The 23,119-nt window shown below is 32.4% G+C and overlaps 3 protein-coding genes across 7 annotated transcripts; 2 read left to right on the top strand and 1 right to left on the bottom strand.

Moving 5' to 3' along the window:
- Positions 1–1,003: 1,003 nt before the first annotated feature.
- LOC145072117 (uncharacterized) lies at positions 1,004–8,171 on the top strand. Of its 2 annotated transcripts, XM_079018503.1 has the most exons (9): positions 1,048–1,128; positions 1,229–1,259; positions 2,897–3,009; positions 3,762–4,009; positions 5,085–5,258; positions 5,386–5,533; positions 5,761–5,900; positions 6,147–6,182; positions 7,267–8,171. In XM_079018503.1, the coding sequence occupies exons 3-9, from the start codon at positions 2,931–2,933 to the stop codon at positions 7,960–7,962; spliced, it is 1,521 nt and encodes a 506-aa protein (XP_078874629.1). In that variant the 5' UTR covers positions 1,048–1,128; positions 1,229–1,259; positions 2,897–2,930; the 3' UTR covers positions 7,963–8,171. The 2 variants fall into 2 exon arrangements, with proteins under 2 accessions (XP_078874628.1, XP_078874629.1); XM_079018502.1 differs by lacking the exon at positions 1,229–1,259 and having other exon boundaries at positions 1,004–1,128.
- Positions 8,172–9,973: 1,802 nt separating this feature from the next.
- LOC145076668 (PLAC8 family protein) lies at positions 9,974–11,880 on the top strand. Its single transcript, XM_079022477.1, has 4 exons — positions 9,974–10,122; positions 10,828–11,063; positions 11,259–11,485; positions 11,659–11,880. The coding sequence occupies exons 2-4, from the start codon at positions 10,880–10,882 to the stop codon at positions 11,809–11,811; spliced, it is 564 nt and encodes a 187-aa protein (XP_078878603.1). The 5' UTR covers positions 9,974–10,122; positions 10,828–10,879; the 3' UTR covers positions 11,812–11,880.
- Positions 11,881–16,045: 4,165 nt separating this feature from the next.
- LOC145073978 (putative mediator of RNA polymerase II transcription subunit 26b) lies at positions 16,046–19,303 on the bottom strand. Of its 4 annotated transcripts, none has more exons than XM_079020428.1 (9): positions 18,377–19,301; positions 18,208–18,276; positions 17,990–18,072; positions 17,665–17,717; positions 17,436–17,578; positions 17,301–17,328; positions 16,828–17,114; positions 16,635–16,725; positions 16,046–16,443 (listed from the first exon to the last, which is right to left on the bottom strand). In XM_079020428.1, the coding sequence occupies exons 1-9, from the start codon at positions 18,752–18,754 to the stop codon at positions 16,322–16,324; spliced, it is 1,254 nt and encodes a 417-aa protein (XP_078876554.1). In that variant the 5' UTR covers positions 18,755–19,301; the 3' UTR covers positions 16,046–16,321. The 4 variants fall into 4 exon arrangements, with proteins under 4 accessions (XP_078876554.1, XP_078876555.1, XP_078876556.1 ...); XM_079020429.1 differs by having other exon boundaries at positions 16,840–17,114; positions 18,377–19,298; XM_079020430.1 differs by having other exon boundaries at positions 16,361–16,495; positions 18,377–19,303.
- Between the last annotated feature and the right edge of the window lie 3,816 nt (positions 19,304–23,119).

Raw genomic sequence — 23,119 nt, 5'->3', positions numbered from 1 at the left:
TAAAATTCTCTCTCTCTCTCTCTCTCTCTCTCTCTCTCTCTCTTTCTCTCTTTCTATCTCTCTCTCTCTCTCTCTTCCTCCCTCTCTCTCTCTCTCTCTTTCTCTCTCTCTCTCGTTCGCCCGTAGACGTACGCCACATTGACCGAACCACGTTAAATATCGTGTTCTTTTTTATTTACGTTTTTCAAAAGTTTTGTAAGTTCACCGAAGTTTGTTTTTTTATATTTGTCTGAAGTGCTTAACTTGTTTTTTTGTCACCCAACAACTAATCCATTATCGGTATAGTAAGCCTCCTTGGCCACTCCACTAATGGCTCGGCTTCGACCTAGAAGTTACCGTTTCTGTTTCTTTAAGCTTTGCTATCGCTCTGGTATATGGATCTCTTTATGTAGTGGTCAACATTCTAGAAGCTTCGCCAAAAGCGACTAGTCGCTTCCCAAATGCCCATTTCTTTGCCGCCAAACCACTAGAAGAGTCAGCAAGCTAGCTTGCTCGCATTATAGAAACGATAGCTTTTGTGTGCCCTTCATGCCTACTGAAATGGATGTGAATGATCGTAACAGCTCTGAAAATCCTATTCAGTCTGATTAGATATGTCATGAAAGAAAGTGATTATGTTTCCTCTTTTTTTTAGGATTCCAAGGATGGGTCGCCCCATCCTAACATTATTTATGAGTTATTAAAATCGTTTTTAGTAACCAATCCATCAATTTAAATATAAAATGTTAATTTATAGATATAAACTATAAAAATATATATTAATTAAATAGTTTGTTCAGGTTAACCAAAATACAAAAAAATTAGCCAAAACCAAACCAAATAAGATATATCTTTTGTTCGTTTTTTTTTTATCACACCCTAGGAATAAAGGATCATAATTTTGCCTATTATTTATTTGAAATAAATTAAAATGGTATTAATTAAACCTCAAAACTATCTAAAATATAATGAACTTTTATTTATTTGTGATTTGTAAAATATTGCAAATAAAACCATTGTATATGTTGGGAGCATAGGGGCGATTTTAAATGAATCTTTGGGGTTTTCCCGATATTTGCCCTTCGTTTGAAGCCCTAACTCAGGTTATGTTGTCTCCACCTTACCATTGACGAAGCTCATCTTTATCTGGTACGTCCTTTTCCCTCTCATGATATCGCTCGCTCTTGCATCATCTTCTCGAGCACACGCGCACAGCCGAAACAGTCAAATTGATCTGCTTGTGGTTTAGGGGAGGCGCTCTTCCTGAAGCTCATAGTCTGGTACTTCATTTCTTTATTGTACTGTAAATGTGTTTTTTAGTTCACGAATCATACACAACACAGATTTTGGTTAAATTTGTACGAATCCAACCTTTTAAGATGTCTAGTGTTATATATGAGCGTTTATTTTCACAAAAAATCCGTTGGAATTGATTTGAAGTTATTAGTAGTTGGAAACGATGAAATATTTCCGTAACTGTAAAGAAACAGTTTAAAACTGGATTTACTGTTGTGATTGACATGATCCATACGAAGTCTATCAAGTAATCAGTTTAAGAACAAGGTTTCCAATTAGACTGGTAGTTGTGGTCCAAGAAGGACAATACTTAATATTCTTGAGGTCTTTTTAATATCCTGATTGAATGAAATGATTAGTTAAGGAAGTAGATACTTCATAACATATTAACAGGAATGGAGTGTCATCCTTTTGGTTGAAAGTTCTACACATGATCTTCAACTATATGTTGCAGGGCTCTTTGACTGCATATGAGTCTGAATAAAGAGTATATGGAAGTTATACGTATATGTCTTCTTAGCATAGAATCTGAATAAAACATGAGAGTAATATGATCAAATTACAGTTTTTATTGTCAAACTACTACATGAATTCTTTGAGTGGTAGAATTATATTGTGGCTATGACAACCACTGGAGTGTATAGAAGATTTTGGAGATTGTAGCTATGGCAACAAGTGGAAGATGTATAGTAGTTTTTAGAGATGAATAAACTGACATGTATTTATGGTTCAGTGATCAGTTTTTAAAGGAAAACACTATTGAATGATGCTTTTAGAGCAAACATGAATGTTGATTTTTTTTTTTATTTTTTTCTCTCCCAAAAATCTTAAACACTAGATACAAACTCAGTTATTGAAAATGATGTAAACATACTTGCTTCCACGAAAAATAGGAACATTTCTGGTTCTAAAAATTGTACAAAAGGAGAAGATATTGTATGAGCTGTACCACTAAGATAAGTTATTTAGTAGAATTCTATATTTGGTGTGGGATGATGCCAGAATGCTTTAATATTTGTATAGTATGTATGTCGCATCAGTCCATAATAACCCATTGAACAAAAATGGTGAGATCCCAATGATACTAAAAGCCACTATTTGAATGAGATATAGTTGAGCTAGTTATAATATTAAGAGCCCTTATAAGTGCAATTAAACTAGGAGAGTATGCTTGGAACTTGTAGTAGGTATTTTCCCTTAGGAGGCTTTCTAAGGCAATGTTATGTTCAACAGTTTAAAAGGGGACATTGTCTGATACTCTGATATTGTCATTGTTATGTTTTGCAACATATATTTTAGTGGGGGAATCTAGATAATTGGAAGTTATCTTTGTTGTAGAAAGTTGTGGAGTAGATCAGTGGAGGCTCTTAAAAGGTAGGTAAGGTTAGAAATGTTCTGGTTGTAAAAAGCATATTATTTGGAAGAAGAGTTTAATAACTTATACATATAAATTAATCAAGAAGTTACAAAAAGTTCAAGAAGAGTAATCCAGACATTTCATTTGTCACTATTTAAGTGGAGGCCAAATCTTTTTCAATTCCTTTAGAATCTTGTTCCAGTGTTGTCTTTTTGAGTTGTTTAAGTTAACATATGATATTAATTACAACCTTATGATTTACAGGGATTCTTGAATCTAGTTTTACATAGCTGGCAGGATGAGTGATGATGTTTTTGATGGACAAATGCTGGCAGACAAGCTGTCTAAACTCAACAGTTCTCAACAAAGTATAGAATGTATCCTTTTTTGGCAGGAAAAGAACTCTTCATGCTTTTTGTAATTTGTAGACAAACATGTGATGGCTTGTAATCTTGGTTTACACATTTGAAAAAAAAACTTTTTCTTTTTAAAATATACATTTTTCTTTCCTTCTATAGATTCAATATGCATACCTAGTGTTCAGGCCTGTTTTTCCAATGTCTTCAAACTTTCAACGACTTGGATTTTTTTTTTTTAAATTATTTTTTAATATTTTTATTTTTATCTTGAAGTCTATTATTCTTTTAAAATTGACTCATGTTGTCATTTCGGCTCTTAAGTCCATCAATTTGCTTCGTCCTACATTATTATCTCTATCGAAATGGAAGAATATATTGCAATAACATCACTTTGATGTTTACATGCACACTTATATTATTGTGTGCCTTTGTATGTTATATGTTTGTCACTACATATATATGTATGTATATATACACACACATACTTAAAATGTTTGGAGGTGGTGTTTTGACCCATTTATAGGTGCATGGATTGATTTGGGTTATACGTTATCTCGAAGGGGTCAAATGGGTTGCTTAAATATGTAACTTAAATCAAAGTGTATTTTAATAGATAACACATCCATAATCTCTTATTGTTTTACAAAAAAATAGTTTGTAGTTGTAATAAAAAGATAATTTTGTAGCCATATATTTAAAACATTAATTGCTTATAAGTTATGGAGAAATTCTAGTCAAGCCTATTATGCTTTTCCTTAATCCTAGATTAGCACTATCCCATTTGTGTATGTCACAGAGGAAGAAAGCCAAACAGATTGTTGGAATATGGCATAAATCATTCAAATCTGCTCAGAAAGAGCAACATGTTGCTTTTCTGTATTTAGCCAATGACATTTTGCAAAATAGTAGGCGGAAGGGCAGTGAGTTTGTGAGTGAATTTTGGAAGGTCATGCCTTCAGCCCTCAAGCATGTTAATGAACATGGTGATGCAAATGGGAAGAAAGCAGCATCAAGACTGGTAATTTCTTTTAATAGCCTAATTTTCTTTCTAGCTTGTAGGTTTAGTTGCATCGATGAATTATAGCAGAAGCATAATATACTTCATATTCAGTTCTTCATGTTTCTTTATTCAATGAATATATATATATATATATATATATATATATATATTATACTTTTGGGTTTAACCATCAATTCGTTGCTAAGGTTCAGAACACGTTTTCTTGATCCTAAATCCTTTCGATTGCCTGATTCATATGTATCTGTATCTGTTTCTTTATATTAAAATATTGAATCTGAGCTTGTTTGAATATTTTTATCTGTTTGTTTTAAAATTTATGAACTTTTACAGAAAGGTATATTAACAGATGTTAGTAAAGGAAAATTAAAAATAAGAGCAACTGTACATTAAAGCCAAACAGTACTTGAAGTAAAATTTGAAAGTTAGAAATAATCAATATAATTGTAGAAAAATAAGTCATTATTTGTCCAGGAGACATTTTTCTACCAAATTGGCAAATCTTTAACTTATGGTTCTTCCACATCAACAGGAGTAGAAATTTACATATCATGGTTTTTAAGATGGAATGTTGAAAATCATGGGTGAAGGAGGTTGGAATTCATTTCCGCACTGATTTGCAACCAAATGCAGGATTGGAATGGAGTTGAATTCCAACTCCGGTCAAATCCACAGAATCCGGCAAACCAAACACCTGAAATCCTGCTGGAATATGCATTTTTCATGAACTTTGTTTGGATAAATTATCAAATTCATTAGGGACTTAGGGGGTAATCTCTAATCTGTGAGTTTCAAGAAGCTTAGGGTTAGGGGTTGTTCATTTCTTTGAAGTAGTAGGGATGGACAAAGGAGTTTTTCTGTATGATAGGTAGTCTCAAGGATCGACTCATTCAATGAAACTGATGAAATCCTATCTGCTCTTGCTGTATAACTATAAAATATAAATGTTTGAAGAGCATAATTATGCTACCTGTTTGTCATCTTTTGTACTATCGACTCATGATCTTGTTCCAAGATTACCATTCTACTTATAAAAAGCGAGCCTAACATTAATTCCATACGATCACTTTAAAAGGTTGGCATATGGGATGAAAGGAAGGTTTTTGGATCCCGTGGTCAGAATCTGAAAGATGAAATGCTTGGTAAAAGCCCTCCCACTCCATTGACTACCAATGGACAGACTTCTACTTCTACTTCTACTTCTAACCCCATCAAGATAGTGAAAAGGGATGCCAACTCATTGAGACTTGTGAGTACCAGATTTCGCTTCCTTTCTTATATATAGATATATGTATTGTAACATGTGTTTGGGTTGATTTGATAATTGATATGAGTATTTAATAATATTGGTTGGTAAAATGAATGAAATGTTGCAGAAATTGGCTGTGGGGGATATCCCAGAAAAGATAATGACTGCTATGCATGCGGTACATGATGAGAGTGGCATGGAAGATACCGCCTTAAACAACTGTGAAGCCGCTGTTCGCCGTTTTGGAAATTTGGAGAGAGATATTGAAACTCAAGGTAATAAATATATATATGTTTCTCTAGATAAGTTGCTATAGAATTTAAGAATCTTTTGCACATTTGAAATCCCACTGTGTTCAGTCTTTTTGGGTGGGAGTGGACAAAAAGGACAGTACAACCTGTTACGTCACAAACATGGCTGTAGACATGATTGGTGTACTGTTCTTGTTTATGTTCCTGATGTTTGTTTATTTATTTATAAATATGTTTATTATTGTTTTCAGGAGTTGCACTAGGACCTTCATTGGTAGAAGAGATACAGGAGCAAGAAAATGTACTTGAAGAATGTGTCACCCAACTTGAAACTGCTGAAAGGACCAGAACCTCATTGATTTCCCAGCTTAAACAAGCACTCCAGGATCAAGTATGATTGCATATTACTTCCATGCTCCCCTAATATCTTAACTTACTGTTCAATCACTTACTTACATTTGGTAAATAAGACTTGTATTTACACAAGAGACTGTTAAGTTAAAAAAAAATCAAAGCTTATTACAATAGTAGTGCACCTCATATCAAAATTCAAAACTGAAAACCTAAAATTTGTAAAGTAGAATGTTAAAATTAACAAACTCATTGTGATTATGTTTATTGTTGTAATCTGTTTCAGGAATTGAAGCTAGATGTTATTCAGAGCCAGTTGCAAGTATCTCTCTCTCTCCTTTTTTTTATGCTATAAGATTTATTGTTATTACTCTTATTATTTTTATTGCTATTGTTATTGTTGTTGTTGTTATTATTATTATTAATTTTAAAATGATAGTGATAGTTAACATGAGTGTCAAACACCCCTTATTGGGCATGTTTAGAAATATTTTTTTTTTCAACATTTAAACAATATAAATCACCAAATGACAACGAAAAATCCCATATTTTTATAATATTGTTATTAAAAGATATTTATAAAAATACATGAAGATATTCAAGCAATATGAGAAGGAGACTAGATTCTTATTTAAAATCACTAAACAAAAGAAAAATATAAGATAGTGCCTAAACTTAGTTAATCTTTAATTCTAATGACCTATTTATAGTGAAGGTGTCCTAAACTAACAGCAAGCAATCTTTAATCCTTATGAGTAAAGTGGTTAATATTAATAAGAATAATAAAACACTAATCATAAGTTGATAATGATAAAAGGATACTAATCAAATAATAATAAAAACACTAAGCCCCCAACAATTGCAAAATCTAACAAAACAGATGAGACCACCCCTTTGAAATTTCATGGGTTGTTCATAATATCTTGTCTCATATCAAATCTTTGATTCCCAAGATCATGTCTTAATTTTGGAACCAGAGAGACCAAAACCACAAAAAACAGCAAACCACAGGAACTAAATTAGCAGTTTTCTCTGAATAAAAAATGCAATGCATATGTATCAAATTGATACAAATCTATGCCCACAAACCACCAGCATCATTGTATCCTTTGATTCTTGATGATTCACCAACAAATTCCAGAAATCTTCAATGCTTCAAGTACAAAAATCTACTTTCAGTTTCAGTGATCATTTTTTGCACAAAAATACTCCATGGCTTCTCTTATCCTCTTCTTGAGCCGTTGAAAGTTGAAACCCTAAAAAAAAATATGATATAGCAACTATTTATTTCTAGCAAAGGTGTTTAAATACATTAGGAGGTGTATTTGTGTGTCATTATTTATTGTTTTCCCTAAACATATTTACCTATTTATTTATGGTGGACATTTGTATTTGATACTTTGCAGGTTGCTCGGCATCAAATTGATGATGCTGTAAATTTAAGGAAGAAATTGGTATCACCTTCTCTTCCTCCAACCCAAAACCAACCACAACCACCACCTGAACTCACAACTGAATCCATGTCTTCTTACGGAACCACCACACATGTCGCAGAAGAAGACAACAAGAAAGCCGCCGCAGCTGCCGTCGCCGCCAAGCTTGCCGCCTCCACCTCCTCCGCGCAGATGCTTGCCTCCGCCCTCTCTTCTCTAGTTGCTGAGGAGGCTGCTGCCTTTAATTCCCCCGGATTATCCATATTCTCACCAGAAAAACGACAGAAGCTTGAAAAACCAATGCCCGTCTCTGATTTGACCAATTCCAATTCCGATTCCGGTTATTTCTCCAACAACCAAACACCATTCCCACCACCACCACCGCTGCCGCCATCGTCCATGAGCTCTCCGGCGAATCAATTTGTTCAGTCCTCTGGATTAATGATGCCGCCGTATGTGTATGGTGCCAGCAGCCTGCCACCGCCACCCCCTTTGCCGTCACATATTGCAATGGGGTTGATGAGGCCTGGCCACCACCAGCAGCAGCAACAACAGAACCCGTCTCAGCCACCACCAACAAATGGTGGTGGATACTACCGGCCGCCAGGTATTGGGTTTTACGGGCAAGGGCATCAGCCGACACCACCACCGCCTGTGCCCCGCCAGTGAACCGGTTTTGTATATTAATAGGAATCTTAGACATGAATGTTCTGTTCAGTTTAATGCTGCAATGTACTTACTGTTGTTAAAACTCAACTCCAGGTCAGGTGAGAATGAGGTGTAACTGCAAGTAAATGTCACAAGTCAACTATACTATGGCTTGGCTTGGTTGCTTGTATTACTTTTCTTAAAATTTCTACCCTTTTTATTTTACATTACATCTTCTCTTCTCTTCTCTTCTCTTATGTTGTAGAATTTTGGTCCTTGAGCTTTACAATTCTTAAATAAAATCATCTATGTAAGATTGCAGGAGACCAGAGAAAACCTAGGTCAACATTTTATAGTTTTTCTTGTTCAAGTTTTTGAAAAGTTGCTGCTTCGTTAAATTTCATTGATCAACTAACTAAAAAAAACCATGCTTCTAAAAGGTACGTCATTATGTCCAACTAAAAAGATGGGACGAGGGACTTTATTTCTTGTGTGCGTAAAAGATATAAGTGCTTTTTTTATTGTGATTATAAAAGTAGTCCTAAAAAGCTTTTCTATTGATGAAAGTTGATTGGTTTAAGAGGGAATAACATTGGCATGATGTAATAAAAACTTTAAAGGGAAAATGATTGTAAGGGTAATTAATTTTTGTATTTAGTCATTTTTATATACTATTTACTAATGATTTATTTTTTTTAAAACCAGTTATTACATGTCATAAATGTACTTTTTGAGCATTATAAATAAGTTCACCGGTAAATTATTTACATAAAAAAAAGACTAAATATGAACAAAAGTAAAATATTGTTACCTCATAATTCATTATCCAATTTTAATCCTTCATTTTAACTTTACTGAAAAAAAATTTATATCTTCACTTTATTTGGATCTTCAATCTTTTTCAAGCATTCACACACAAAAATGTCAAGTGGGTATGTACGTCAAACCATGATTGTCAAAATTGCGATCTTAAGTATGAAAAACGATCCGGATCATAAATGGATCGTGGGGTAGGATCGTAAAATCGTAGGTAGGATCGTAGGATCGAGATCCGATCCTACCTTCCATTGATTTATTTATTTATTTATTTTTTGCAAATGAAATTTATTTTTACAACTTTATGTCTTTTTCCCTTTACCAATTTATCGTTTATTATTTTGTGTTGTGACTTATGACTACTATTTTGAAGTTTTTATAACTTTTGAACGAAAAATTAAATGTTTGAAATATTTTTCATGTGTAAAAATTATAAATTAAAATTTTATTTTATTTTGTGGGATCTTAGGATCCCGATCCTGATCTTGCAAACTCAAAAACGATCTTATGTAGGATCCTAATCTTAAAAACCTTGCGTTAAACACTTGCATAGAATTTTGAGTTATACTAAAAAAAGAAGTATAAAAATAAATATTTATAAATGTTATAACAAAAAATAAGGAAAATTATTTTGATAATCAATTTATAAACAGTTATTTTTCTATGTTATAAATGTTAATAAAAAAATATTTCATAAGTCCTTTTTTAATCACCGTCTTTTATTGATTAAAAACAATTAAAGGTGAGTTTATATCCACTTGACATTCTTGACATTCTTGTTAAAATTTGAAAAAAATAAAATTGAAGTTACAAATGAAGATAATGTTTTTGAATGACCATCAAAATAATTTTCATTTATTCTAATTACGACAATTTAATGTTTAATTATTTTTTATTAAAGATAGATTTACAAAATAAAATGGTATAAAAATAAATATTTTACAAATTAATAGATTTTTTTTATTAAAGTTAAAACAAAGAAGGGACAATAAATTATGAGGTAACAAAAATTACTTTTATTCATATTTAGTCATTTTTTATTTTATATGTACATAATTTATAGTAATAAACTTATTTATAATACCTTCAATAACCGATTGGTATTTTCTAAAATAGTAGTATTTTCTAAAGACAAAAATTGATAGTCGAGACAAGCACTAAACCATTGTGGGCCAAAATTTCAAAGTCCAGTCCAATTTTAAAGACCTGAACAAAATCACAAAATTCCCCAAATATTCCGTATTTCGTGTCCCTCCGGTAATCTTATTCTGAGCTCTCACACTGCCGACTGCCGAGTCCCGACTGCTTGTGAGGTCGATGGCTTGTAACAAGAATCAAAACTAACGCAGGAACTCATCATTTCAGGCAAGTTCTTACGTTACCGATTCCTCATAAAACTTGATTTTGTCATTAGATGAAAAAGGGTAATGTACGTAGTCGTGTTTGATCGAATAAACCCTATTAAATTGTATCTTGATGGCAAATGGTTCGACTGATGGGGCCTTCTGCTCTAACCCTACACTAATCGGGCATATTCTGCTTCTTCGGGTCAGATAGACCATATGAATATGTGTTTGTTGCATGAATTTGCTATGATCTTTGATGGAGCTGTCGGTTATTCTGATAACAAAATCGATAATTCCTAATACCTTAAGTGTTGTTTTAGAAGATGAATAATCATCTAATCAAGAAAACAGCCCCTGTTCTTTTAATCTCCCGTATATGAAACCAATTGATTATCTATTTATCTGATACCTAACCTTTAAGGGTTGTTTGGATGTGCATTTTGAATGTGATTATGTGATATTGAATGAAATTGCTACAAGAGCAAGTCTTAGGATGAGCCTTTGCTACTTTAAGTTGTAACTATCACTCTATCAGTTTTGATGCAGTTGAAGTGTTTGGAAAATTTTTGATTATTTAAGGAAACATAACATAATATATATGAAGTTTGGGCATACTCTGGTTGAAAATCCTGGATCCATCACTGATCAGTGTCATAATTCTTTTCTTATTATAGCGCTGTGTGTATGCTTAGCTTAGCTTTAACTATCTATTATGACATTGTAGGGTTTTTGTTATGAAATGCTTGCTTCTTAAGTGAAGAAAAGCGAATAAGAAAATGAAGGAGCAGATTGGGTACATACCACCCCGTTATATTCCCCTGGGCCAGTCTGATCATGAACCATCAGATCTAGAGACAAGTATACTTCCAACCAATGATCAACCTCCATCTCCCAAAAAGAATGATGTCCCACTGGAGTGGTCCTCTGGAATATGTGCTTGTTTTGATGATCTTCAGAGCTGTAAGCTAACTTCTTCCCTATTCGCATTCTATTTTCACAAGTTGATAACTATTATTATTATGCCAGAAATAGCAACCTACTTTCATTTCTTCCTATTACGACATTCTACTTTGAAAAGTCTACAATGTTCATATCGGTTTGAATGAGAGTGATTGACCGTTTTGCCCTTGGTTATTGTTTTGTTTTGTGGGATAGGCATTGTTGGTAGTGTATGCCCTTGCTTTCTTTTTGGAAAGAATGCAGAGTTTCTAGAATCCAACAGTTTCATGGGACCATGTACAACACATTTCATCATGTGTGGCATCATCAATACCTTTTGCTGCTTCATAACTGGAGGCTTGATTCTAGCCTTTCCTGGATGCTTTACTTCATGCTATGCCTGTGGATACCGCAAAGCACTACGTGCAAAGTTTAATCTGCAGGTATGCAATACATAATTTTTTTTTTTTTTTTTTTTTAATCTTAAAAAAAAAAATAGTTCAGGGGGTAAATGGTAAATGTTAAAAGTATGTTGTTTTTTTTTCTTTCCCTAAAACAATTTCCAAGTGGTTTCTCATGACAATGACGACTCGGGTTTTTGTTTTCGAAAATTCAGGAAGCTCCATGTGGGGACTTTGTGACACATCTTTGCTGTCACTTATGTGCGGTGTGTCAAGAGTATAGGGAAATCCGTGAAAGGTCTCTCAACATCGATCCTCATGCAAGTATAGTAGAAATTACACCACCTCCTCTTCAAACAATGGATTAGATAGTCTTATCTTCTTTTGTTTTCTTTGTTTCAAAATAGAGTTATGCCATATTTACAAGGTTTTATTAATGTTGTTTGTTTTGAGTATTGATATTATATATATATATATATATATATATATATATATATATATATATATATATATATATATATATATATATATACTTCAAAACCAATACTTTTCATCCCTTTTGAGGCGTTGATCCAAATATTATATTACAACAAACATACATGAATGTATAATATTAATTGAGAAAAGGATGAGAGAAATGATAAACGATGAGGCACATGCACTGAAGAATGCATGGTGCTTGCAAGTTGCAAACAAAGAGTATGATGTTGAATAATAATAATAATTAAAAATAAAAATAAGACATGGCTCATTACCTTTCCAGATTATTGAAAGGCCAACTTTCTAGTTATCAATAATGACTTATTATTTGACTTTCGCATTTCTAAATACCATTTACATAAGTGCGAACAGAATATTATCCATCTTTGTTTAAATACTTTACGTATCCAATAATATATATTGCAATAATAATTATGTGTAGAAATAATATGATAATCATATAGTTGATTGACTTGGTATTTGGTCTACATAAATATTCATGGGGTAGATCTTATTGTCCTTCTTAAAGATTATGTCGACTATGTTTATTAAGTTATGTTCATTTACTTTTATTTTAGTATGGTTTTGTTTGTAACATATATTTGGTATGATCTTTATAACTTAAATCTCTCCAACAATGTCATTTCAATTACACATAAGGTTATAATCCGATTTGTTTCACTTAATTAGGGCACGGTTGTTTCTTTTTTTGTAGGGATGACTTATCTTTTTAAAATTTTAACTAAACATGAACTACATAAATCCTCCATGTAGTTAACCAAAAACTACAAATTCTGTTATCCTTCAATTTTTGCATTTCTTGTCGGGTTAAGACTGAATTTAGTAGGGATGTGTATCGGGCGGTTTGGTTCAGTTATTGGTTAAAACCGAATCATAACCATTATGATTGGTTAATTCATTTTGGTAGTCATTGGGTATGGTTAATATTGGTTATGGTTAATGGTTTTTCTCGGTTAACGGTTTTGGTTAATGGTTAATATTGGTTAACCATAATGTTCAAAATAATATAAACGACGAAATTATATTGACATAAAAAATGAAAATAGAATACCAAAAAGTCCTCGACGCCGATGTTTGTAACCTAACTTATATCAATAGAATAAAATGTGTACTTTTAATACTAAGAGTGAGATAACACATAGTCATATTCAAAATCAAAAACATTCTATAAAAATATAAAACATTAAAAAATGACATTAATAATTTCATATATTGATAATTGATATTAATATTAAAATAAAACCAAACATTCATACACGTTCAATACGATTAAATCAAAACTATAAAATAAAAGAGTCAAACATTCACATTATGTGTTATTGGATAAAAAAAAAGTCAATCACTCATCTACATTCAATGTGATTAAGTCAAAAACAGTAAATATAAAAATTCAAAAAAATGCATTCTTAATATATCATAGAGTCAAGAAGAACCAAAAACTTAACTTAAACCATGATTATAAAGTCAACAAATCATTCGAATAGGACTATGAAGTCCAAACAATATTTGATTAGGATTAACGGTGTGCGAAGCCTACGATTAGGATTATGAGTGTGAAGATTAAACTAATTGTGAATAATATTTACAAATTGTAGAATTAGCCGATTAGGAATTAAAACATTAATCAATAATCTAACTCAATGCATGATCGGAAGATTGGGTGTGTCCACGTAATCAACCTTTGATGGTTTGATCGCTCGTTCATCTCTTGATAAGTGAGGATTAATGGACTATATTTTCAAAATTTTAATGGATCTTAAATAAGTTTGACTATATTATTTTATATATAATCTATAATTTTTATATATTAAAATATAAAGTTAGCGGTTCGGTTAGTAATGGTTCGGTTAACCTATAAAACCATATCTGAACCGTTAGTTATTGGTTAACAAAAATTAGAAACCAAACCAACGGTTTTTAAAATGGTTTAGTTATTATGGTTCGGTTATATCAGTTAATTTGCTTTTGGTTCGGTTTTTTGGTTATTATGCTCACCCCTAAAATTTAGCCAACGGACTACTTCAGTTATTTATAGTTAAATGTGACTTGAGCATTTGAAGGATTCTCATGAAGCATTTGAGTTCAGTGGAGCACTTGGAGTTCAATAGAGCATCTAAGAAGGGAATGGAGCATGTGAGAAAAGAATGGAGCATCTAAGAAAGGAACGAAACACCTAAGAAAGGAATGGAACACATGAGAAGGGAAAGGGACATCTGATGATGCTCCATGATGAAGATGTACCATCTAGAGAGTGGATGCACCAACTTGGTGCATGGATGCGCCAGTTGGGAAGAAAGTGTGCCATCCATGATGAGGATGTGCCACCTTGGAAACCTGATGTGCCACTCTTGAAGAGGATGCACCACCTCTTGCACAAGATATGTCATCCTCAAGCTTGATTCGCCATCTTAGTGTAAGGGTGCGCCACATACATTCCTGATGAGCCATGATATCCCTTGATGAACCACTTATGATACAAGGTACACTCGGATGTTTAAGATTGTTCGAGGATGCTCGGATGCTCAGGGTGGATGACCTAAATGGCATGATGCACCAATTTGATGGAGAGTGCACCATCATGATGGAGGATGCTCCATCATATGATGCGTCATTAGCATTCCTAATGAGACATCTTGGTTCATGATGCTCCATCACGTGTATTGTCGATGCTCATGCAAAGTAGCTTAAGGATAAGGGTTTCAAAAGCGACTGCATAGCAGAATGTGATTGTTTGACACCTTTAATTGGCCTATGGATTAATGGGCTTAGGGTTTTAGGTTTGGTCTTTAGTTTATAAATAGGGGTGTATGCTAGTCATTTGTTTGTGTCTTGAATTCTAGTGAGTAGATGAAGTTTTTTTGAATTGTATTTGTAACCTCTGTTTGAGAGCTCAGAAATAAAGAATACTCCCCTCCTGCCAGTAGACATGAGTTACCTTGACCGAATTACGTAAATACTAGGTTTTGTGTGATTTTGGTTTCCTGTTTTATCCGCTTTACTTCCTAACATTTCTAAAACACCAATTTATACACTTTATTAAATTAAAATGTAACCAACAATGAAAATTGTCTTTCATCCGTCCTTATGACTTGCTATAGGTACAACAAGACAACAAGTTATGAATTTTTTTCACAGTTTTTATCCAAATTAAAATTTTTGTATTGAATTTGGCCCAAACATTATTTTTTTACAATTTTTTCAATATCCTCACACATATTCATTTTTATGCATGTATTTTAAAGATTTTTTTTTCTAACATTACAATTTGGTGTTTTTTCACAAATTCGTTTATACAAATTAACTATAAGTAATTCGATTGCAACACCCTATTATTGATTAGTCATCTTATATGATTCAATGGTTGATTTGGTTGGAAATCTATTCAATTTCAGTCAGTTTTACTTCACCTATTGTACTCATAATTGCTATGAAAAAATCGAAAGCCAACACATTTAACCACCAGTGATGTACAAACATTAAGCTGGTCGGCCACCCAACCAAGATCGTATTTCATTTATTGGAGATGATAAAATACGGAAAACATGTAGTCCATGCCGAATGAAGGGGCATTATGTTATATATATATATATATATATATATATATATATATATATATATATATATATATATATATATATTAATTTTTTTGAGTGGATAGGCCATCTATTAATTAAGTCATCAGTCATGAGTGTTGATTGGACCATAAGAAGATAAACATAAACATAGAGGGACCATAAGAAGATAAACATAGAGAAATAGCTAGAGAATGTATGTAGTCACAAAAAGCACGTGGGCTTTTCTTTCTGGAGTGGTGGTCCACACGCTACACACGGTCAAACAACTTGACCAAGAGTTTTGTTTCAATAGTCAATTCTGTTAATTTGGTAGGAATTCTATTTAACAAAAAAAAAAAAAGTATTATTGTTTAACACCGCCTCTACTTGTAAGAAAATGCAATTTGGTATTGACTTGGTCTAAAACTAGATACATACCCCAATTTGTTTTAGAGAAATTAAATATCCTCCTATACTATTATTTTTTCTCCTACAAATCCTCTTGGCCTATTTAATTTCTCTTTGTTTTAAGTTGAACAAAAATATATAAACTCAAAACAATGTATTTCCTCTTTCTAAGTTTGAAAATTTAAGTTAACAGAAGGATTTTGGAAAAACCTTGAACATAAACCGATAATCTATTTTAACACAGATCTCAAACCTATAAACCATTGTTGAAAAGATTCAGATCCTACGGCTGTTCAATCGATCGACTCATAAAATGCATTTTTATTGTGTTTGCACTCGAAGAATCTATCTTTTGTTTTGTTTAAAACTTTAAGCTATAAAATCAAAAAAACACTTTCTACCACTCTTCATTTCATCACCGATGTCTGTTGTGGTTGCTTCCGGGCCTAACATTCTGCTGATTTCTTACTGGAAAACCGTTCTTTGGCTTCGGTAGGTCCCGCAACTCCATCACTTGAATCGTTCGCTGCCTTTTCGCTGTTCAAAACAAAAAAAAAAAAACCTCATCAATGAGAAGGGCATTTATGTCCTTTTACATGACGAGAGATAGAGAGTGAGTCACACTTTTTTGGGTGGAACAAAAAAGTTGCAATTTTTGTCTAATGCACACCAAACACAGTACAACTTGTTCTTAAAAAATGGGACCTAATCAAAGAAAGAACACAAACCATTTTCCGCTTGTTGATACCGTTCCTGGAGCTTTCTCTTTGCCGTTTCAAATTTATCTTGAGTAGTTGCCTCGCCCGATACCCTTTGGTTCTGTTCATCAAATTAAAAAAACCGCGAGTAAGTTACAGTTTTGGCCCCTGTATTATATCACCTTTTCTGTATATGGTCCAAAAGAGAATTTTATTGCATTACTCTATGACTCACGGTTTGTTGAGGTCTCTTTGGAACAGTTTGCATCTTCCTTTCCGGGTTTGGTTTGACCCGTGTTCCTGGAGCGGACTCTGGAACTGAAGGTTTGACCGGTTTCACAACAGTTGGCTGTTTCTTCTTCATCTTTGTTAAATCTTCAGATTTGAACTCGTTCTTACGAACTGTAATTGGGACGTTTGATGGTTTTTCGTGTTTTGATTTTGGTACATTTTGTTTTTCGGTTCTAATGTCGTTACGGTTCTTGTTGTGTCCCGTACTGTTTCCAAGATCTGTAACAACATGGAAGATGATGAGTAAGACTGACTGACTGACAGGACAAGTTTTCTAGGACTATTTTTGATAATCAGTACAACTTGTTACGTTCTATCATATCATGTCCTGTGTAACATGGATGACGCCTAACTGACCAAATTGAAAAATAAAATAAAATTAAAGTTTTGATAAAGTCAACTCACTTCCATAATCGTCCATGCCATCAAAGAACTTCGCGCACACACGGCCAAAAAGCAATAAAAGTCAGAATACGACCGCAAAAGCGTTAAAAAATAACGTTCTTTTAGAAAATATGGGAATTTGAATTTAATGCATACCTCGGATAGCTCTAATGACGAGTGAGGGTAAAAGAATGCAAGATCATCAAGAGGAGGAGATGGGAGGCCTTCTTCTTCTTCTCCTTCTACTTCTTCATCAAGAACAGAAGGATTCAAAGACTCGGGTGTAGCTTCAGAAACCACTATTCATTGTAAAAAAAACAATTAATCAAATTACCGATGCAAATACTCAACATTAAATCAAGATTTTGTTTCCTGAATCAAATACCTGTCGGTTTTTCGATAGCAACCACCCATTCGTCCACCATAACCTTCCACTCTCTGCATTTTAAAAACCATTTTGTCATGCACGTGTAACTCGAATGGTAAAATCGACTTTTCGTTTCAAACGAATGTAAGTACATCTATGAACAAGAACAACACAAGGGGTTGCTAGAAATGAAATGAGCATATAATCATGTGGACAAATTAGTATTCCATTTCAAGATGATGAATCAATCTTATGCAAGAATCAAGTCACATTGATTATTCGCAACTAACCGTTATTTTACTTAAATTTAATAATTCTCGAGTAAAGTAAAAGAGATTCATACTCTATGAGTGCCTTTGCAATATCGCGAACATCCTTTGATGCATGCTTTCGAACAACATTGACAGATTTTCCAATCTCAGTTGCCTGAAGTTCAGTGGCATCCATAAATCAATCAATTGAAGTCTTGAATATATTAAAGAAGATAGAACTATGTATTTATAAATTCATAAATTATAAGAACAAGGAAGAACAAGTCTTTGATAGATGTTGTATCCGAACCTTGAGAGTTTCCACCGATAGATTCATCAGCTGAAGCTTTCTCAATGAGTTGTACAACACCGATTCAGACTAGCAAAGAAAAATGACAGACAATGAACATAAAGCACAAATCCAAGAACTCGATTTGTTCAAAAACAAGTTAGAATTGAAATCAAGGAATGTGACGTACCTCATCTTGATTGTTGTCGACAATCTCTTTAATCCTCATAACCTCACCAAAAATCAAGGATTCCTCTTCGATTTCATCGGTCAAAGCTTCGGCGACTCCATAATCGTAATTGTTAATTTGATGGTTACCCACATTAAGGTCTTGCTGTTCTTGGTCTCCAGGCAAACCTAATTCCACCTTATCACATCCAGAACACTTAATCAATTTACAAGAGAACAGAGTTTCAGCAATGCCATCTCTCCTAATTCGAAACTCTTTTGAGTAATCCGAAGCAGCAACGATGATTGCTTTCTCGATGGTTTCAAATATATCGCCATTTGAGCTCTTAAAATACTCCCTCCAGTAATCCATTCGCGCAGCAGATTTCGAAGCTGCCATTGTAACCGCCTCGCCTCCACCAAACTCGAAAAAAAAAATCCACAAAGATCAAATACTTCGATTATTTGAAAGATCTTTGGTGGGGTGTACCCGATGATCCAAGACCCGATTCGATTGCACCCCACAAATCGAAAAGCTTCGATTGTGAAACAAATTTGGTAGAAATTAGGGGAATAACAGAAGAACAGAAGAACAGAAGAAAGGAACAACGGGTAACAACTGATGATCTGTTATCTCTACAATCAAAGCGATTAAAGTAGTGAAAGAGAAACCGATCAGATTGTTGTATCAGTTGGTGGTAAGATTTCTGTGGAGACGACGAAAAATGTGATTCTATAGAAATTCAAGTATTTATGTATATATGTATATGTTTTGTATTTTAAGCGTTTTGTTTAGGCTGTGAAATGGAAATCTGCGAGGAACCCAGATGGGGTTTATGCAAGAAATGATAAGAGATATTGAAGAATCCGAAATCGATAATCAAGAAAAGAAAATATTGTTGTAGTTATTAGAGATTTTTTGCCCTTTTCTTGAAAAAGTATATATAATTATTATTATATACCTTCAATCGATGGGGCTAGAAATGGAAGATATATATTATTTCGTTTGGGCAGGTGAGACAAACACAACGCAAAGCAGTAACAGGTAGAATCTTTCTAAGAAACAACATTTTACTTTCAGTTTTCTACTTCTTGTTCTCTTTTCCTAAATGGCTAAAATATTTGTTTATGATTTATATACTTTTACCTAAAAAGTGTTTTTAATAATCGTTTTTTTACGATGTTGTATATAGATGTTTATTTATGTAATTGATATAAGTTATTTAAATATGTTTTAACAGATTAAAAATATTATAAAGTAAAATGTTGCATATTTTGATTTTCTTTTTCAAATATGATTGTATATTTTATCTGAAAATAACTTTGTTACACACATTAAAAAATAAAAATAAGCTGTCGTTATATAAACGAACATTTGACCCGTTTTATATTATATGAGAACTTTTATTTGATAAAAAATTAATTAAGAGTTAAATAATACCTGGAATATGATTCTAAAAGTTTATGAATCATACACATTAATAGTCTCACAATTATCTTGAAGTTGTCGTTAATAAACGTACGCATAAATTTGAATTAAAGTCTTTACAAAAAGTAGTACACGAAGATAATCCAAAATGGAATATATCATAGTATTTATAAAATAATAAAAATAATCATTAGAGTGAACATTAATTTGAAACGACAACGAATTCAAAAAAAAAAAAATGATATTATGTATTATGTCAAGATTAACTACATTTCGGACTAACTTTAAGTTATACTCGATATATTTTTATACGTTGCACATGATTACAGTTATATTGTTAAAATAGTTCAAATTAGTAATGCCCTACAAAAAAAATTGATATGAAGATGCAAACATAATCAAAATGGAAAAAGAATTATGTGCACAAAGTTGTTTAATATATAAAATTATACCACGTCAAAATATAATATAAAAAAACCACAACAAAATTCGGTGATTTTTGCTTTTGAACTATAATATATTGTCACACCTTTGAAGCAAGCAGCAACACCAACATTATCATGCTCAAACATGAAACACTTCTCGCTAGTGTAGTTTTTAAAAAGAAATTATAAAATCTTTTGCTTTTATATTAAAATTGTTTTAAATTCAAAATATACGGAATATACTATGCAATTAATGTTTCAAAATACTTCAAAAGTTATTTATATGGAATTAAGCTCTATAATCCAAGATAAAGTTGATTTGTTTAAAAGAACGAAGTCTATTAACTCAATATCATCCCAAATTTCAAGCAATCATATAATTCATGGCCTTTAAAATGTCCTTGGTACCTTCTACTTTTAGCTTTAAGTCTTCATGTATACATAAACTAGGTAATGAAATGCCTACAGAGAATACTCGATGTTAATCAATTTGAGTAAGTAATGATATCAATTATTGCGTTCACAAAATCTAAAAGATTCAAAGTCTAGGGTTCTTATAACCCAAATCCAAAGACAATGTTAAATAAACCATAAATCAAACCAAATGTATAATGTCATAAATCCAAAGTCAAAGCAGGGGGAAGGGTGTTAATAACCCACAATCTTTAGTAAGGGAATTAGTATTCCATAATCCATAACAAAGGGTTAGTTAACCCATAACCCAATAATCCAAAGTATAATGCGTAACAAACTCATAATCCAAAACAAAATCTACATACCCATGAATAATATGCACAAAGCATCACCTTCACCTTTTGTCCAAAACCAAACAAAGATACCCATAGATGATATGGATTTAACATCACCTCCAACTTTTGTCTAAAATATAACAATTAACTCAATAGGTTTAAAGGGATAATTCTACAACAAATAACAAATATGTATATGCATCTATCCCAACCCAAGTTCATCTAATTAGTCCAAACTCTTAAATATAGATCGTTAACAAAATTGGACTCAAGAGTATTGAGCACATAACATAATTCTCAACTTTTGTCTATTCTAATAAACTAGGCAAAGTGAACCATCACACTAAGCCACACAAGGGGTAGCGACCCTTACTTGTGCACGTGAGGAATTTCTAGAACATGTCTTGGTTATTTAAACAAATCAAGGGATCTCAAAGTCTTGTGGTCACTCAAGTCATCCCAATACTAGATGCATGCACAAATATAATGCTTCAAAACCATTTAAAAAATCTAAACATAAATTTTAACAAATAATATATATCTAAAAAAGGGTTTCATTAATGCAAATAAATACCTTAGATACACACATAATAAATAAGATCATGTACTATGACATCAAATCAAACTTACACAAAATCATACAAGAAAACACAACAAAGTAAGTATTTGGATTTGTACTCTCCATAAACTCACTTCAAATATTGTTAATGCCAACAAACCTCCTTCAAGACTTTGATGTCTTTTAGTCACCCATAATGAATCCAAATAAAGGTTACAAAAAGTCTAAAATACCGTATATGGATACACAATACTTTATAAGCTAAAAATGTTTCATTCTCATCTATATATGGACTATGGAAGCCATTGGAGGCCAATAAAGTGAGTCAAACACAAGTTAAGACAAGAATAAAATTTCTTCATAGATAACCAAACAACCGGAACGGATTTGTGAAGGAATTTCACAGGCACCCTATAACTCCCATTCATGTCCAAAATCAATCATTTTTTTTACACACGCACTTGCTCTCAGTGTTTCCAATCATCACCAAACTTAACCAAATTGTATTTAATTAAGTCACTTAGGTCGTATTTGACAAAAATATTAGCTTTGTTTCAATGTTAGATAATATACATAATATTTCAAGTCAAAGTAGGCGAAAAATAAAATGAAAATAAATAATAAAGGGTATCATGTCGCATTTGTCTCAAATTATCACATAAGAAATAAATAATAGGATATCAACAGTCTTGGAACGTTTCCACTTTTATATCTGAGAGCTCAATTTTAAAATTCACTTTCCAACCAATGGTATCTAATTACATAGATAAAAGAAAAATAAAAAGGGATGAACAAAGTTCGGTTTTTGCTTAAAGCTGAGATCAAAATAAAAAAGTTGGTTTCTATTAAGTGATTGTGTCAAGTTCTTTTAGCCAATTATTTGGGTTTCGGGTTCAATCAAATTGTTTTTTTTTTTTTCAGTTAATTTATGCTTATAAAATTGAAATAATCAATAATTTACTAAAATTACAAGAACAGGACAATTCAAGTTCATAAAAAAAACAAGTTATGAATATTAAAAATATGAGTATTACATTATAAATGACACGAATATTCATAATTGGTTTTAATTTATCAAAAGTAACTTAAAATATTTACATTTTTACAGGTACAATGAACAATGCTTAAGAAAATAAACTACCTAAACAAATAGGAACACATTAGTGTGCATATTAAGCATTACCTTACCAAAACAATAAAAACTTGTCGGAGGTGTGTTTAGAAAGATAAAAAGTTTTTAGGTCGAATATACCTCCTGTGTTTCATGTGCTATTTTAAATTTGTTCATGTACGATTAAACATATTATCATGCAAATATTGTTTATTTATGTTCATATTGCATTTAAATATAGTCATTATGATTAGAAGGATGCGAGTGTTCTTTTGTGTTATGTTAAAGCCTTGGACCTGAGGTAGTGAGGTTTCAATGCAAATATGGAAAAGTTATACCTTGTTGTCTCGTATAGTGATTGTGGGGTTATCATGGGACGAAGACAATCTCATGGGGTTGCCATGTGTGGACGATAATTGTCTTTATCGGGCATTGATTGTTAATTTGTTATCATAAGAACATAACAAGTAGATAACGTTAGGTATGGAATAA

This window comes from Lactuca serriola, chromosome 9 (genome assembly GCF_051521515.1).
Source record: "Lactuca serriola cultivar US96UC23 chromosome 9, Lser_US96UC23_V15, whole genome shotgun sequence".
Lineage (NCBI taxonomy): Eukaryota > Viridiplantae > Streptophyta > Magnoliopsida > Asterales > Asteraceae > Lactuca > Lactuca serriola.
Note: the sequence above shows the minus strand (reverse complement) of the source record. Positions and strands in the feature narration are given on the sequence as shown.